The sequence below is a fragment of the Gymnoscopelus microlampas genome (assembly GCF_963454915.1).
Source record: "Gymnoscopelus microlampas genome assembly, chromosome: 7".
NCBI classification, from domain to species: Eukaryota; Metazoa; Chordata; class Actinopteri; order Myctophiformes; family Myctophidae; genus Gymnoscopelus; species Gymnoscopelus microlampas.
Window position 1 is genome coordinate 33571946 of NC_139944.1, and position 15227 is coordinate 33587172.

The 15227-nt window shown below is 39.1% G+C and overlaps 1 protein-coding gene across 3 annotated transcripts; it reads right to left on the reverse strand.

The window, feature by feature from the left end:
* Positions 1-179: 179 nt before the first annotated feature.
* On the reverse strand, positions 180-14302 carry pfkfb2b (6-phosphofructo-2-kinase/fructose-2,6-biphosphatase 2b). 3 transcript variants are annotated; one of them, XM_084061186.1, is made up of 17 exons: positions 14068-14302; positions 12581-12722; positions 10780-10905; positions 9983-10079; positions 8911-8974; positions 8672-8746; positions 7777-7833; positions 7521-7645; positions 7036-7243; positions 6386-6532; positions 6043-6147; positions 5702-5831; positions 4987-5049; positions 4776-4840; positions 3564-3728; positions 2501-2523; positions 180-1731 (listed from the first exon to the last, which is right to left on the reverse strand). In XM_084061186.1, the coding sequence occupies exons 2-17, from the start codon at positions 12660-12662 to the stop codon at positions 1662-1664; spliced, it is 1602 nt and encodes a 533-aa protein (XP_083917312.1). In that variant the 5' UTR covers positions 12663-12722; positions 14068-14302; the 3' UTR covers positions 180-1661. The 3 variants fall into 3 exon arrangements, with proteins under 3 accessions (XP_083917312.1, XP_083917310.1, XP_083917311.1); XM_084061184.1 differs by lacking the exon at positions 2501-2523; XM_084061185.1 differs by lacking the exons at positions 180-1731; positions 2501-2523 and having other exon boundaries at positions 3565-3723.
* Positions 14303-15227: the final 925 nt, after the last annotated feature.

The following is a 15227-nucleotide window of genomic DNA, read 5'->3' on the forward strand; positions in this document are numbered from 1 at the left end:
GAAAGAAAAAAAGTGTTTATAAAAAATAAAAAAGGATGTTTTCTGGGGGGATCCAATAATAATAATAATAATGATTAAAAACAAAATGTAGCAAATGGAAAATAAAGGGACATGCTGTATACTCGCAACACATAAAAATGGGACCCAGTGTTTGGGAACACTGGGCTACAGGCTAGGAATTCAGTATCTCAGTTTATCTCACACAATTTATTGTGCTCTTGTGAACAGCAGGTTGTGGTAGAAGGGAAGATGAAACATAAACGAGTTGTGAACTTGTGAGTTTCATTGCCTGATTTTTGGTAAACAATGTATGAGAGAGAATGAGGTAAGATGATCCACTTTTTTATGGTCACACCCAGATAAATACAATTTCCATTACAACAATGAAACAATACATACTTCAGGTTCTTGTGCACGCTTAAAACAAGTTTTTGTGTAGATAATGTTGTTCAGAAACTATTGATCACTGAAAAAAAACTGTTCATTTAGCGCAACTTATCCCCAGTGGGGTAAGTTGATGCAAAAGAGCTCATGTTCCCATTCTATAATGTTCATTGAATAAAATGTAGACATAATTAACGAAAAACACAACCTATTTCTATCTTCATATGCTGTATGTGTTTAAGGAAGCCATGTGGTGTACAATCATTTTTTCATAGATGCAATCTGAACAAATAAATGGTACAGAGCAGGACAGACCAAATATCACATCTGAACATGGGGTGTCTCATCTTACTCACTTGGCTCGACTTACGTACCCCCTTCTCCCTGACAGCAACACAATCAGATCAGATAACGGTAAATCTAAAATGCACACCTCCAAAGCAGTATTAACATTCTTTATCATTACGGTTGGTTGCATTATAAAAATATGCATTTTAAATATCTAACACGGTTTCAGTTGTAGATATAATGATCGCATAATCATTATATTGTATAATGAGCAAAACATACTTTTATTATAACATCAACATCAAACATAATTGATTGCATTACATTCAGTGGTACACAAGCGTCTAACGGTACACAGCAAAATCCTCAGTGATAATTCATCCACTACATGTAAACAAATATTGACCTTTACGGTTCTATTTGGTTCTATTTGTACACTCTCAGAGATAAATGAACACTGAGGATTTTACACAGTAGTAAAAGTGCAAACAAACATCACAGTAAGGCAATGCAGCATTTACAAGTTGCTTTAGTTACCAATCCGATCTGTGGATGTACGTATGTTCCACTGATTGATTTATTTCTATTGGCAAACGTGCGAGTGAGAGTTGATAAGAGTCATACACGAAACTAAAGCTTCTTCTTTTCTGGTGCCTCAGCATGCAGAGTTAAGAGGAACATGAAGGCCCAGAGATAAAACTAGAGACGACCCTGTACTCACACGGCCTCATTTATGAAAATGCATATAATGTTCTTCTATTGTACAATCATATTAAGGAATATGATTAAAAATAATAATAATTATAAAGAGAAAGATGACATAATATAGCATTATAACACTGGATAGTGGATACGTTGATAGAAATTACGCACACAAATAAATATTACCTTTTGAAATTGAACGATTTATAAATGAATCCCCATAGCTTTTCCACATGCCACAAGAAGAGAGGAGAGAAGAGAAGAAAGACACAGGCTTCTCTTCTAAGTCACTCAGTAACAGACACTGTCACTAGTTTCCTCCGGGCTGTCATAGTCGATTGCTTCACACAGGGGTTCCTTCAAAAGAAATAGACAGATTTAGTTGATGTTTAAGTCCCTAGTTTTGCAGAAACCAGAAAATAACTCTGCAGCAACCCCTGCAGTCTTACTTCTCTGTATGAAAAAATAATCAATGTTCAATCAATCCAGACTACAGTTTGTTTTGTTTACTGACAAACGTCTAATTTTTATGAATGTTAGTGTCTTGTAAATATAGAGCACATTACGCATATGAGTTGAAGTTTATATCACCGATTCATCAATACAGTTATCTGAACCAATCTACAGTATTATCTATGTCATTGGTTCTCAACGTGGGGTCCGGTTACCCCCGGGGTCCTTGAGGGGGTTCCACAGGGTCCCCAGCTAAATTAGTCAATACATTTTAACCCCTTTATCCATATGTTATACGTTGGCTATTCAAAAATAAGAGAGATACAAGCTCGTACATACGAGCTTGTACATCTGATATTTTAGAACATTTAAAAAAAATCTTGAAAATGTTTGAAGAATTTAGCATTTTTCTATCACAGATCTTCTCTTCTGGGGGTCCCTGGCACGAAACATTTTCAGATGGGGGTCCGCAGCCAAATATAAATCAATTCGGGCATGAAAAAGTTTGAGAACCATCTATTATGTTATATGAAGAAATGACTGCAGATAATTGTGATAAGACAAGGCAGACAATTTCACAAAACCAAAAGTTTTGGTTAAACATAGAGATACAAAACACGGGAGAAAGAAGATATGGATGGTTTTGGGGCAGGAAAGTCTCCAAAATACTCACAGACAACTGCTTCCTATCCGAGGCTGAGAACACAGACGGAAGGAGGGTGGGAGAAGGACAGAAATAGATAGAAATGTGGAGAAGGACTGAAGCACTGTACTTACACAGCAAGGCTGGCAAATACACACAAGCACACAACATTTACAAAGTATGGCTTTTCAAAACTTTAACACTTATCTGCCTGCTCTGAGTTACCCTGTTTAGTACATACTGTATGTTAAAACAATAAGCGATGTGCCATGGTCTGCTAAAAAGCTTCCATAACATTACATTTTTATTAATTAAAAGTAATTATATTGGTGAAACGTATTTTGGCTTGGATTTGGGGTTGTGTCACATTTGAATACATTTCCTAAGACCCTCTAATAAAATGTCACTGAGGTCTGAATGTGTCGTCCATTATGCTACGTAGACTGACATGCTGACTCATACAGGAGCGTTTCCTTATGCTTGATTTATACTTAAAACACGACACTGTCGTGGAAATAAGTTTTAAGGGCCATTCACACAGAGCACTATAACTATAACTATAAAAATATAGTTTAAAAAATCGTTCCAAGTCAAGTGGATGGCAGAGTTCACACCAACTATGAAAAAAATACAATGGTGAACGATATAAGTTATATAGTTATCGTTATAGTTATAGTGCTCAGTGTGAACGGTGCTTAAATCAGGCTTTATATTATCATTATGCTATTCAGAGCATGCTAGCTCAGGACCAAAGCTGTATGCATGCTGCTGTGCATATTGAAGCTGAACCAACTGTGACGCAGAGGCCATGCCATGAGACAAACAGCTAGCTGAGGTGGAGGACAGAGCCACAACATTTAGCAGGGGGTAAATGCTGCATTCAACAAGAACCATTACACCTCCACAGAAAAAGATGAGAGACAGATAGAGAAGTAGACCCCTACATTGCAACACAGACACTGAACCATCCAAGAGTGGGTAATGCTAAAGATAAGGTGAGGATTGGGGTGGTGGGGAGTGAGTGAGGGGTAGTGGCTGGTGGTCTGATTAGAATTCTTGACTTTGATTTAAAGAGGGTGCTTCTGACACTAACTTCACTTTGCTGTCCCTCTGGCATCAGAGCCGCAGGGGTGAGGGCGAGGGGCAGCCAGGGCCGGTTCCCGGCACTGTAGAGTCTGGGTCGCTTGACCTCGTGACTGGACAAGGGGGTGTAACTATTCCGTCGCAGAAGGGGAGTGTTCTCCCTCGTGACTCTACCCTGGTAGGAGATGAAGGGGAAACACCGCAAAACATTAAAGAAAAAATATGTACTGTAGCTGGGAACACACAGCAGCAGCAGCTCCCTGGGGCAACCTCCACCAGACACAGACAAACACAAACAAAAACTACAGGGAACATAACAATATTATTGTTAAGAGACATAAATGTAATTTCACTACAAGACAAGTAGTGGTAGTTTATGTGATTATATAAACCTGACTACATGAGAAGACACAGCATATGATCTGATCAAGTCAACAAGCCTTTCCACAGAATGGGAGGTCATATTTTGACTAGATTTGCACTAGATTTCAAGAGCAAAGCAGCGGATCAAACTGAGTTGTCTTTCCTTAACCATTTAATCCATATATACTTCGTTGACCGGGGTCCTCAGGGGTCTGTACTTAGCCCCTTTCTACACCAAATCTCTTCGACAAAAATACCCGATCTACAAGCTCACAATACGAGCTGCCAGCTTGTAGATTAGTATTTTTGCAGAAAGTGTGCCTACTATCACATGGCCAGAATATGGATGCTAGGGGTTCATGTAATAAGTATACAAATAACCTATGAGCACTAAAAACCCAGTGACGGAAGGAGACCGGAGCATAGGGATGGTAATGATTTCAGTTCAAGCAAGCAGAGATGTATAATCAGCCACAGCCTACAATAAGGACTATCATGTTATAGCTACTCACTTAATCAGGCATAGCTCGAGCCACTTTGATTAATTAGGGAGGTCAAAGAACACAGGAACACACTCAGGTTCCTTAGTGTGAGCAGAACAGAGCAGGAATGTTTAGGGAACGAGTCAAAGAAGCAAAGCAATTATCATATTTGGGCTGTCAAGTGTGATTGCATTGCACCTACATTGGGATTAGCTGACATCACAAGGCAGAACTTGTCAATGTTCGAATGAGTTTTACATTGAATATGTTATCAAATAGTAGATAAACACAATGACTCAATATGTTTTAGGCTGCAATTCAGATATGGCAAATGCACATTGATACAGCATTCATTTCTTAGCCTGGTCTAGACTTACAAGAGGCCTGTCTCGATGTGTATTCACTGCTTCCACGTCAAGATAAAACATGTCCACATTACAACCTGGAGAAAAATAAATAAGAATACATCCAGGTCAAGCATGTTCACATGTGACAGCACTTTGACATTTCTGGAACAGCTCAAGACATAAAATATGTATGAACTGTACTTCAAATAAAATGTTCTAAAAAAGGAAAAATCTACAGTACCATAGGCAACAGGTGTGAGCTTGAGCACTGTATGAAGTGGACATTTCATGTAGGGTAGATCATCTGTGGGAAAGAATTGCATTTATTTATCACCATGTGTATGTGTGTGCATTTACAGTATCTGTATGCACACAAATTACTCAGAAGCATGTGTAAAGGCATTCTCTACAGACCCTGTCTGCGTGCGTATCTACTGCTTAAAGTTTAAACCTGATTTATAATCTGTCATGACATCATTGCATTATCTTTTTATGGCGTGGCTCCTATGACGAGGGCAGCTGTCTAGAATTAGTCTGGGTGGTGTGTGTGTGTGTGTGTGTGTGTTATCTTGGCTCGCACGCACGCATGTGTGTGTGTGTGTGTGTGTGTGTCTGTGTGTGTGTGTGTCTGTGTGCGTGCGTGCGTGCGTGCGTGCGTGCGTGCGTGCGTGCGTGCGTGCGTGTGTGTGACTGTCAACAAGCCTTTCCACAGCATGGGAGGTCATATTTTGACTAGATTTGCACTAGATTTCAAGAGCAAAGCAGCGGATCAAACTGAGTTGTCTTTCGTTAACTATTTAATCCATATATACTTCGTTGACCAGGAAAGGCAAATAACTTGGAAGTCATTGTGACGTCAAGTGTCAACATGACGTCCAAGTTCCACCATTATTAGAACCTGTCATGTTCGGTTGAAGGATCAGTTATTTTTTCAGGGTGACACATTTCTTCCTGACCTGCACTCTTGTCTAGGAAGTAAGCCAGCAGACAGCGCATCACTGCCTGGTGACAGATGACCAGCACGTTGCCCTGGCGCTCCAGCTCCATGATAACTGGTTCCAACCTCTGAACAAGATCCTGATAGGACTACAGTGAGAGCCAGAGGAGACACATTTAACTTTTCCCCCCGCCTTTATTTAAATAGGCTTATCAACAGTCTACTGTTTTCTTCTCAAATGTAAAAAAAAGAGGAAAATCAACATTTTACAATGTTTATCTTGGCTGGTGTCTGACACAAGTGGAATGAAATAAGGTATTTTGGCCAGAACAGGTGCAAGTACAGTTAAGTCCAGGTTACCTCTCCTCCTGGATAGCGATAGTGGTATTTGTCCTGGTCCCTCAAAGCGAACTCTTCTGGGAATGAGCTTTCAATCATCTCATAGGACATCTCCTCGCACACGCCCTGGAGCATGACAAGAGAGTGAGATCATGTCAACAGATAACGCTAAAGGTGTCTGATGTCACATGTAAACATTAACTGGAAACCACGTCAATGCAGAAAGTGGGAGGAACAAATAACAACTTCCACTTTTTTATTTGAAGTGGCTTCCATTGTCTCATTTTGACTTTATCCACCTATATTTTGTCCCTTTTTTTCTATCCCACCCCTGTTAGCAGTGAACAGAAATCAGGTTACTGACAGCATCAATTTCGTTGAGTATCTTCCATTGTTCGTAGGGAACACCCAGTTCCTCAGCTGTCTGGATGGTTCTCCTTAGTTGGCTGGTCCACACCTTCAAGTCTGACAGCTGGTGTTCCTCAATGAACTCACGCAATGCCTGGGAAAACTGGGGATGAAAAAGACAGAGAGAAAACGTGGCATTTGTGTATTATTAGAAATCGTATGGTAGCCCACACAGTAAAACCCAGAGTGTTAGTTTAACTCTTACGTTAAATGAATATGCATATTAATTGTCAAAAGAGATTACAGCCTGGAGAATAGGGGTGCAACAGTTAATCGAACTAATCAATTTGAAAATATCGATAATAAATCGATAATAAAAGAATCGATTCACTATTCGTAATTCATAATAAAACATTTAGAACATATCAGATCTGCATGCTCACGTGTTGCGATGCGACGTGTGAGCTTGTACATCTGATATTCTCACTAGACGAAGTATAAAATAGGCCTCAAGTGATTTATCTATTTGTTGATATATAAAGTTAGTTTTAAATATTTTTAAACGATGCTTGTCAATTATTTGATTAATCAAAAGATAATCACTAAGAAAATATTTGATAGTTGCAGCCCTGTTGGAAAATGAGGTTGACCTGAGAGAATCAGCACCTGCTTCCCACGAGGTGAAAGTTCAGAGTCTCCCCCGATGCGGCCCTCAAGGTTGTGGTTGCTCTCCCCATGCCGACACAGGTAGATAGAGTGAGAGTGCACGTGGATTTTCATGAGGTAGTAGACTATCTTACTCTGTATGTAGTCCTGCACCCGGTTGACCATAAAACGCCTACCCACATTCATCACCTTGATGAAAGATAGTTCCCTGTGGAAGGAACAGAATGGTTGTTTTCTACTTCCACCTACTGTCTATTTTCAGAACTGCAGGGAGTAATTCAGCAAAATTACAAACTTCTTGGTCAATTGGCCATACTGTAGTTGCTGGTAAATGATCGTCGGTCACCTGTCCAATTGCTAAGAGGGTAAATAAAATTGCAGTATCAGCTACAGCCACAATTTACACAATTTTAATGGGAAGTTGGACTCTTTAATTTAGTGAGATAATGTTACCACAACACCCATGAAGATTCATACATCCTTACTTGTCATACTCATCAGGGTCTAATGGTTGGTAATTAACCTTGTAGCACTCTATTCGTTTGAGAAAGTCCTCCATCACTCTCTCTCTGTGTCTTTCCGGGTAGTCTGGACTTGATACTTTTACTTCCTGCAAAGGTATTCAATACATTATAACATTTCTGACAAAACAAGGACACAGCATGAGTAATAATAGATTATGGGCTAGACTCGGTCTACGTGTTAGTCAAGCGCTAAATTACAGAAATTCACAGAACATACCATGATATTAGCAGCAATGACCTCTGGGTCGTCACACACAGACTCCACAAAGAACACCTGTTGGAAAGAGGGGAGGTCACATGGACAATTTATGACTCAACTGCCTGTGAATGTCAGCTGAATGGGTTGATGTTAAAAGAAAATTACTTGTTTAAACATGAATATCTATTTGTATTCAAGGATGTTAGTTCTGTCTCCCTTCCTTTTGTCTTTTTAGGTTTCTTATGATTGACTCCTTTATCTTCTACTACTGTGATTGGTCTTTCCTCCCATCAATCTTCATTAGACAATCATCTCCTCTCCTTCCAGTGCACCAATCACCTGGCTCCCACTCCAGTATATAAGCTGCACCTGTTCACATATTACCTGACCTTCTGCTTGTGGCTGTATCATGTATTGTTATATTTGCCATTGCTTGGTCTGTTCCCAAACTCAGTCTGCTTTGTTTGTTATCCTCTGAGTAAGGAGTTAGGAGTAGCTTGTTAAAAATGCTAGGTTAAGAGGTGAAAACTATTAGTCGGGCTTGAGTTTTGTTTTACTTAGTCTTTTATTTGGCTTCTCCAGACCCATCAAGGGGACATAACAAAAGGGGTTTCAATAACGGTGTATGTGGTCAGCCTGTAATGTCAGTCATCTATGATGTATGTACAATGACTCCGTATTTGGGCAAGGTTTTTAGCCTGATTGAACGCCATTGACTTCCATTATATACAATGCAAGTTACTTCCTTGGCCTACTGGCAGAGAGGGTGCACAAGAAATGTTGCACTAATTGGCCCAATGGTTTGAGATTAGACCCGGGCTCACAGACTCACAAGACTCCTACAGAGCCAAGGTGTAAAAAATGATAAGCAGCAATACATGACAGGAAAATAAATCTGTTTCGCTTGATTTACCTTGAATTCATTCTCTTTAACAAAATCCAAAATGAGGTCTCGTCTCTCTCTTGTTGTGTTAGTTGCATCAAACACCTGGTGAAAGGAAGCAAAAGGTTAAGACATGTAGCAAAAAGTATTTTAGGACAGATGAGGATTAAGGACATCTTAACACCGCCCTGAGGTATGCCAGCATCAAAGATGAGATTACATTTATCCAGACAAATTAAAACAGAGAAAAGCAGACAAAGGGGACTCACAGCAATTTGTCCTTCTACTTTCAGATACACCTTGACATCTTGAAGAGCAACCAGAGCACATTGTCTATGGCAAAAAGAGAGAAATAATGGAATCTATTCTAATGGTCCCTTTACTGTCTCTATACACATAAAGGTTTAACTCAGGCAATTATTGTCCATTCTCCCTTGTTGAAATGCTCATTAAAATTGCTTGTTATGTGGAAATGATGTTGAACAGAATTGTATGAAACAAATGAGTGAGAAATTAGACAAAGCATTGTATTTTATGGAACTTGATCTGAAATTTTATATTTTATTGCTGCCTGCTATGGTAAGCTGTTGGTCTTCTCCAATAGGTCAGCAATCCAATAATAAATATGGCAGTTCCCCTTTTATGCAGGATTGGACAGAGTATTTGCCAGTACTTGTTATTGTTATAACTTGATTAGGTGTTGGATGGCTGGGGGTTTACCAACACCATAAAAGCCAGAAGGTTTTAAGTGACCACAGGGACTTATTAAGATACCATTTATTTCAACTCCTGTTCAACCTGGGTCTAAAATCCATTCAACATTCTACAAAGCTTGTAGGTGCCTCAGATTGACAGCAGCAGCTTGTGTAATATGTAGGTCAGTGCTTAGCATTGCTTGTACTGGAGCACCTCATGTGAGTGGTGAGTGTGTCTTAAGTAAAATCAGTTATTAGCATTTATATAGCTTTTCCAAACACGAGTTACAAGGTGCTTTATATTAAGTAAATATGCATACTACTCTACAAACATAGACTAAAACAGTATGTGTGCATTACTCCTAGTTTTACACAGACAATGGCAGTCGGAGATAACGCTAGTGTGAACCTGGCCCGGAATATTGATTGCTGGCCCAAAAATAGCTTAGTCACTAAAGCAGCAGTGGAGACTGCAGAATGAACCAAAGTGACTCACGGTGAGCTGAGGAAACATGATACTCCCTCACACAACACCGTTTATTACACTGTCGCTTCTAATAATGGTGGACGTACGTAAATTACAAAGAATGAATGCGTGAAAACAATCTCTTAACCACATTCGTTCTTCGAAAAGTGTGGAACTTACTTCCTTATTTTCATGGCCTCCTCATTGTCGTGGCGGAAGAAATCATAGGACTTGTAAGACCTGACGGCCTCTCTCCGGTACACACCCAGGTTAAACACTGCAAATGGCACACATAATAATGGAGTCAACAGTTTGCCCTTGATGTGTTTTGACGACCAATGTTATTACTGTCAATTATACAGTGAAAACCAAGATCTGAATGCTGGTCTAGAATTGACTGATAATGTAGTTACAATTTACTACTCAAGATTCAAATTATCCTAAATTTGGAGAACATTTTCTGATAACTATGATGGACTTGCTATACAAACAGTACATATAACCCAGTCCTAATCCAAAATAGTATATTCAGAGAATAAAGGGCTGTCCACACCAAGCATTAACTACAACTAAGCTATATAGTTTACCAATGTTATCGTTATAGTTGTGGTGTGGATTCTGTCATCCACTTGATCACAAATTTGAAAACTATATCTTTATAGTTATAGTTGTAGTTCTTGATGTGACTGATGGGTGGCAATTGCCACAAAATGTTGGAAAATGTAATTTCTATGAAATTCAGACAACCATAGCAAAGTCTTTGAAAGTCATAAAATACCATTTTCTAATGCTGAAAACTAAAACCCACCTACTGTATATTGAAACCAGGTTGGACCAACCCAGAGGCATGTCTACACTTGTGGTTTTAAAACAAAGGTTGAATATGGTCCATTTAAAAACAACATGGATACGTTTAAGAATAACGTCTATTATTTCAGTTGATTGAGAAGGCGACTTCCATCACACTACCACGTTACCTTTGGTAGGGACTCCTATCCAGTTGAGGTATCGTGTCAATTTCTTGGACATGTAAGTCTTTCCCCTCGCAGGCAGACCGATCATTACAATCACCGTTGGAGAGTTGGTCATATAGGAGGCCCAGGCTAAACAGATGAAACACATCAGTCATAAATAAATAAATAGTGCCACTTATGTTATCATTATGTGCAATAATTGTGTGAATTCCCTGTTGTTTATCACCTGCATTGTGAAATATATTACAGACCGTATTTCATAACAGACAGGAAATTAAACACGGAATCGTGCACAGATAAGTAAAATGAGGGAGATTAGATCACGGATCATCATCCATTGTGTCCTTCAGAATGTCAGTAGAGACTGAAACGTGTACTGCATATCAACTGCTCTCTTAAATGTTAATTAAAACTAGAAACAAGAGCCCTTCAGGCGTTTGGTCCCTTCATATACCCTAAATGCCCCAAACCCCCAGCCGGAGGTGCTGGTGTACCCCCTGACACCGCCAGCCCTCCTCCCAGCTGCCCCCATCACATTTGAGTGTAATCTAACAGTCTCTATGGGGTGTTGGGTGGATGGCTGTTCTGTTGGAAGCAGAGAAGTGTGTACAGCCGCAAGTCTGCCTCCTGGTACCAAACTGTAGATGGTTATGATGAGCATGGTTCATCACTTGGGATGCCTCACACCATCCCAAGTCCTAACCTGCTCCTAATCAGAGCAGGTTTCCTCAACACTTATATTATAACATGATATAATACCATATTTATAAGCTTATTTACAAATGTTTTTACTATAGAAACCACCTCCTTTGAACTACCACCAGTACAGTACAAGTGGTTTCAAATAGCGTAGGTATAAAATAGGGCTAAAGTGGTTACAGCCTGTACTCGTGGACACGAGTCATGCACAGAGATGTGCGCGTGTTTCAGAAAGTGACACAAAAACACACGCACCCATGTGCGTGTGAGATCTGCACAGTGGCTCTTTATGCTGTGTAGGTTTCTTTTGTGCACGAATGTGCAGTAGGGTGCTGAGCGGGCGTCATAGTGGCCAAAATGTTGGGCAAATTCTGACTTTTAAATCAAAGTTAAAAAATAATAATATAATAACGCTTGAAAGAATGAAAGCTAGTCTGTTCAATGTCCCAACCCATGACTTATATTTTGTAGGCAATTGTAGGCCTACTATTGATGTGCTGTGAGAAGATTCATGTCAATCATATGTGCATATTTTTGCTTCCATTTTGAAGGACGGAGACCACATTACAACTAGGCCAGCCACACAAAATATAATATATATTATATATATAATATAATAATATAATTCTCTCTCCAGATGTAATTATAACACAGAGTAGAAAAAATAGCAACTGTCCCAAAAAGTGTATGTTTATGATAGAAGCTTACTTTGTCATTTCATCATCAACCAGATCTCCTCATAATTGCCACACACACAAAAGTTGCAGTATCAGATAATTTATTTCACTGACAGGTTATGGACAAAATGTAACAAATGCATTATCATTGTCAGTTTGGTTGTGCATCTGAGGTTAGCCAACCAACCATGATGGACTTCATTTACTTGCTTAATTTACTAGTCTACCATTACCTGTTTTGTGTTACTGAACAACTATTCAGTAATAACTTTTGTAAATGTACTACATTTCAAAAAACCTGCAGAAGCTTTTTCAAAAACATTTTAACCATTCAGGTAGAATATCAACATCAAGTCCAATATGTTAATGAACTACTGCTCTGAACAACTCATTTGGTTTGACTAACATGCAGGTTCAGGTTTACTTACAGCATTTCTTCTCATTCATTCTAGGCTCTGTTTTCTTGGCTTCGGCCAAGTTTGCAGAGCCCACGTCTTGGATGCTTGACATGGTGATGGAGGATTTAACAGCAATATTCAAAATGTCCTTCTCAGCAGCCCATTGCCCATTCTGAAACAGAGGGACTATATGTTTACCATAATAACAACAATAATGATGACGATATTAATGTATTTTATTTGTATTGCACATTTCATTCATAGGGAATCTCAGAGAGCTACATAGTTAAAAACAAAATAAATCACAAAAAGGTTAAAAACTGGGTAAAACATTCAAACAAAAGGGTATTGCTGACAGTAAATACACAATAAACATACATTTCTTGCATTGTGTATACCCTATTTACTGCATATTCTGCAATTATAGGCTTATTGCTAAATTAATCTCAACATTGCTGCTAAAGATTGTACCTTTTATTTTCTTAAACTGTATTATCTTGTAATCCTGTACAATCTTGTTGCATTGTTATTGTCAGCATGGTCTGCAGAGAGCATGTTATGTTATTTCACTGCTTATAGCCTACTTGTATGAGTTATTCTTTTAGCCCAAATGTATGACTGTACCTGTGCTGTTTGCATTTCTGTCTCATAAAGTATTCAATCAATCAATCAAGTGACAAATAAACCCCTCATTTGAATCTTTAAAATGGATGGCATTAATTCATAATCAAAAGACGACATTGTGTCATTAAATCTTCAACTAAAACTCACATGAATATAGGCAAGTAGCTATAATTTCAGACACAGTCTGCCTATTTTGACCCATTACAACCTGGAATGCATCTGTGTCATCTTTTGATTTGAGCTAAAAAAGCATTATTTTACACTTTGGCTATTAGAAAATAGCAGATCTTCAAGCTCATGGTGCAGCAAACTATGAGCTTGTAGATCAGCTATTTTTGAAAAAATGTGAAAATGTGTGCACAAATAAATCTTTGAATATATTCTTTTAAAACATTTAAAACATTTTTAACTCAAATATTTGCTACAGAATATTTTGATACGGGTGTCGGCGGCCAAATACATAGGGGTCCTTGACATGAAAAAGTTTCAGCACCACTGATATAGAAACGTTTTTCAGAATAGGCTACTGTTGGGATTTAGAAGGCTTCAGGGGTTAAGACACACGACACGAGTCACGACCACCCGGTGGTCCCTGATCACTCCAGACAGTGTATCAGCACCAGGACCGTGATGATCTGACACATCACATCGCTGGCGACTTGGCGTAGACTATATAGGCTACTGCCCGACGCGGCTGCCAAAACCGCAGTGATGCAACAATAAAACGTTATTTTTTAATATAGCCTACGCACATAACTCTTGACTAGTCACGACTAGATATATTATACATTCTAATAGCCCTACATTCTCTAACTTCTACCCATATTCTCTACCATGACAGCAAACTAGGTTTTCACCCAATCGCATATTTCATTATACATTTTGCCTTTTACCTTTTCTGCCGGCAAAACGAGGATTCCTGCAGTGTTGATAGCGGCTGGTGATCTGATCTGTGTCTGTAGTCTTTACACCGAAACACACCGACTGTCTGTCTGAGCGCATGTGATCAACTGATCAACAGAATGTCTCAGCTTAACGGCTGCCTGTCACTGTAAAGAAAGTCCCCCGGCTGGGGAGGGGGGGCTGTCCTTGACGACGCTGAGGTCCCACTCACGCCACGGTCCCCTGGTGTCCTTCCAAAACCGAAGGTGTGCCTCTACGTCATACTTTTTCCTACCGTAACGACACGTTGATAATAGAGCCAATGGTAAACATTGCATACACCCAGTCAGTCACTCAGTCAAGTTTAAAAGCTCTGGGAACAAGCAGTGTTGGAAGAAGTAGCCTATACCCACATTTTGTACTTAAGTAAAAGTATCAATACCACAATGCAGAAATACTCTTGTTACAAATAAGTCTGGTATTCAAAATTTACTTGAGTAAAAGTACAAAAGTATTTGCATTAAAATATACTTATTGTATTGAAAGTAAAAGTAGCCTACTCATTTTGCCGAATGTCCCATTTCACAAGATGTATAAAAATGCTTTGAAAATAGCAAAAGTTTAAATAGGGCTTAATGTATGTTTCGTAATAATAATCAAAATCTATAAAGTAACTAGTAACTAAAGTTTTCAAATAATTGTAATGGAGTAAAAAGTACAATATTTGCCTCCGAGATGTAGTGGAGTAGAAGCAAAAGTACTGACAATTGGACATACTCCAGTAAAGTAGAAGCACCTAAAAACTGAACTTAAGTACAGTTCTTGAGTACAAGTACTTAGATACTTTTTACACCACTGGCAACAAGGCTGTCGACGACACGGCTACAAAGCTGCACTCAAAGTTGGGTCAGGGGACCCCCAGGGGTCCTTGATCTCGAGGATGTTCCAGGGGGTCCCCAGCCAAATTATAAGAACCAAATGCACCCTTATGGGTCTGTATACTAACCACTACCTACCACACCGTGAGATGGGGGTCCACAGGATAATATGAATCAATTTGGTGGTCCTTGACATGAAAAGGTTTGAGAACCTCTTCTTTAACACATGGATACATGGGAAAAAGATATAATTCCAACATAAAGGATGAAGAGAAACATACTGACTAGAGGCA

Coding starts and splice junctions, on each gene's coding strand:
- pfkfb2b (XM_084061186.1), bottom strand. CDS start 12,662: ATGTCAAGCATCCAAGACGTGGGCTCTGCAAACTTGGCCGAAGCCAAG. Junction 10,906..12,580: donor AATGAATGAGAAGAAATGCT/GTAAGTAAACCT, acceptor TCATCTGTTTAG/CCTGGGCCTCCTATATGACC. Junction 8,975..9,982: donor GAGGCCATGAAAATAAGGAA/GTAAGTTCCACA, acceptor TTTTTGCCATAG/ACAATGTGCTCTGGTTGCTC.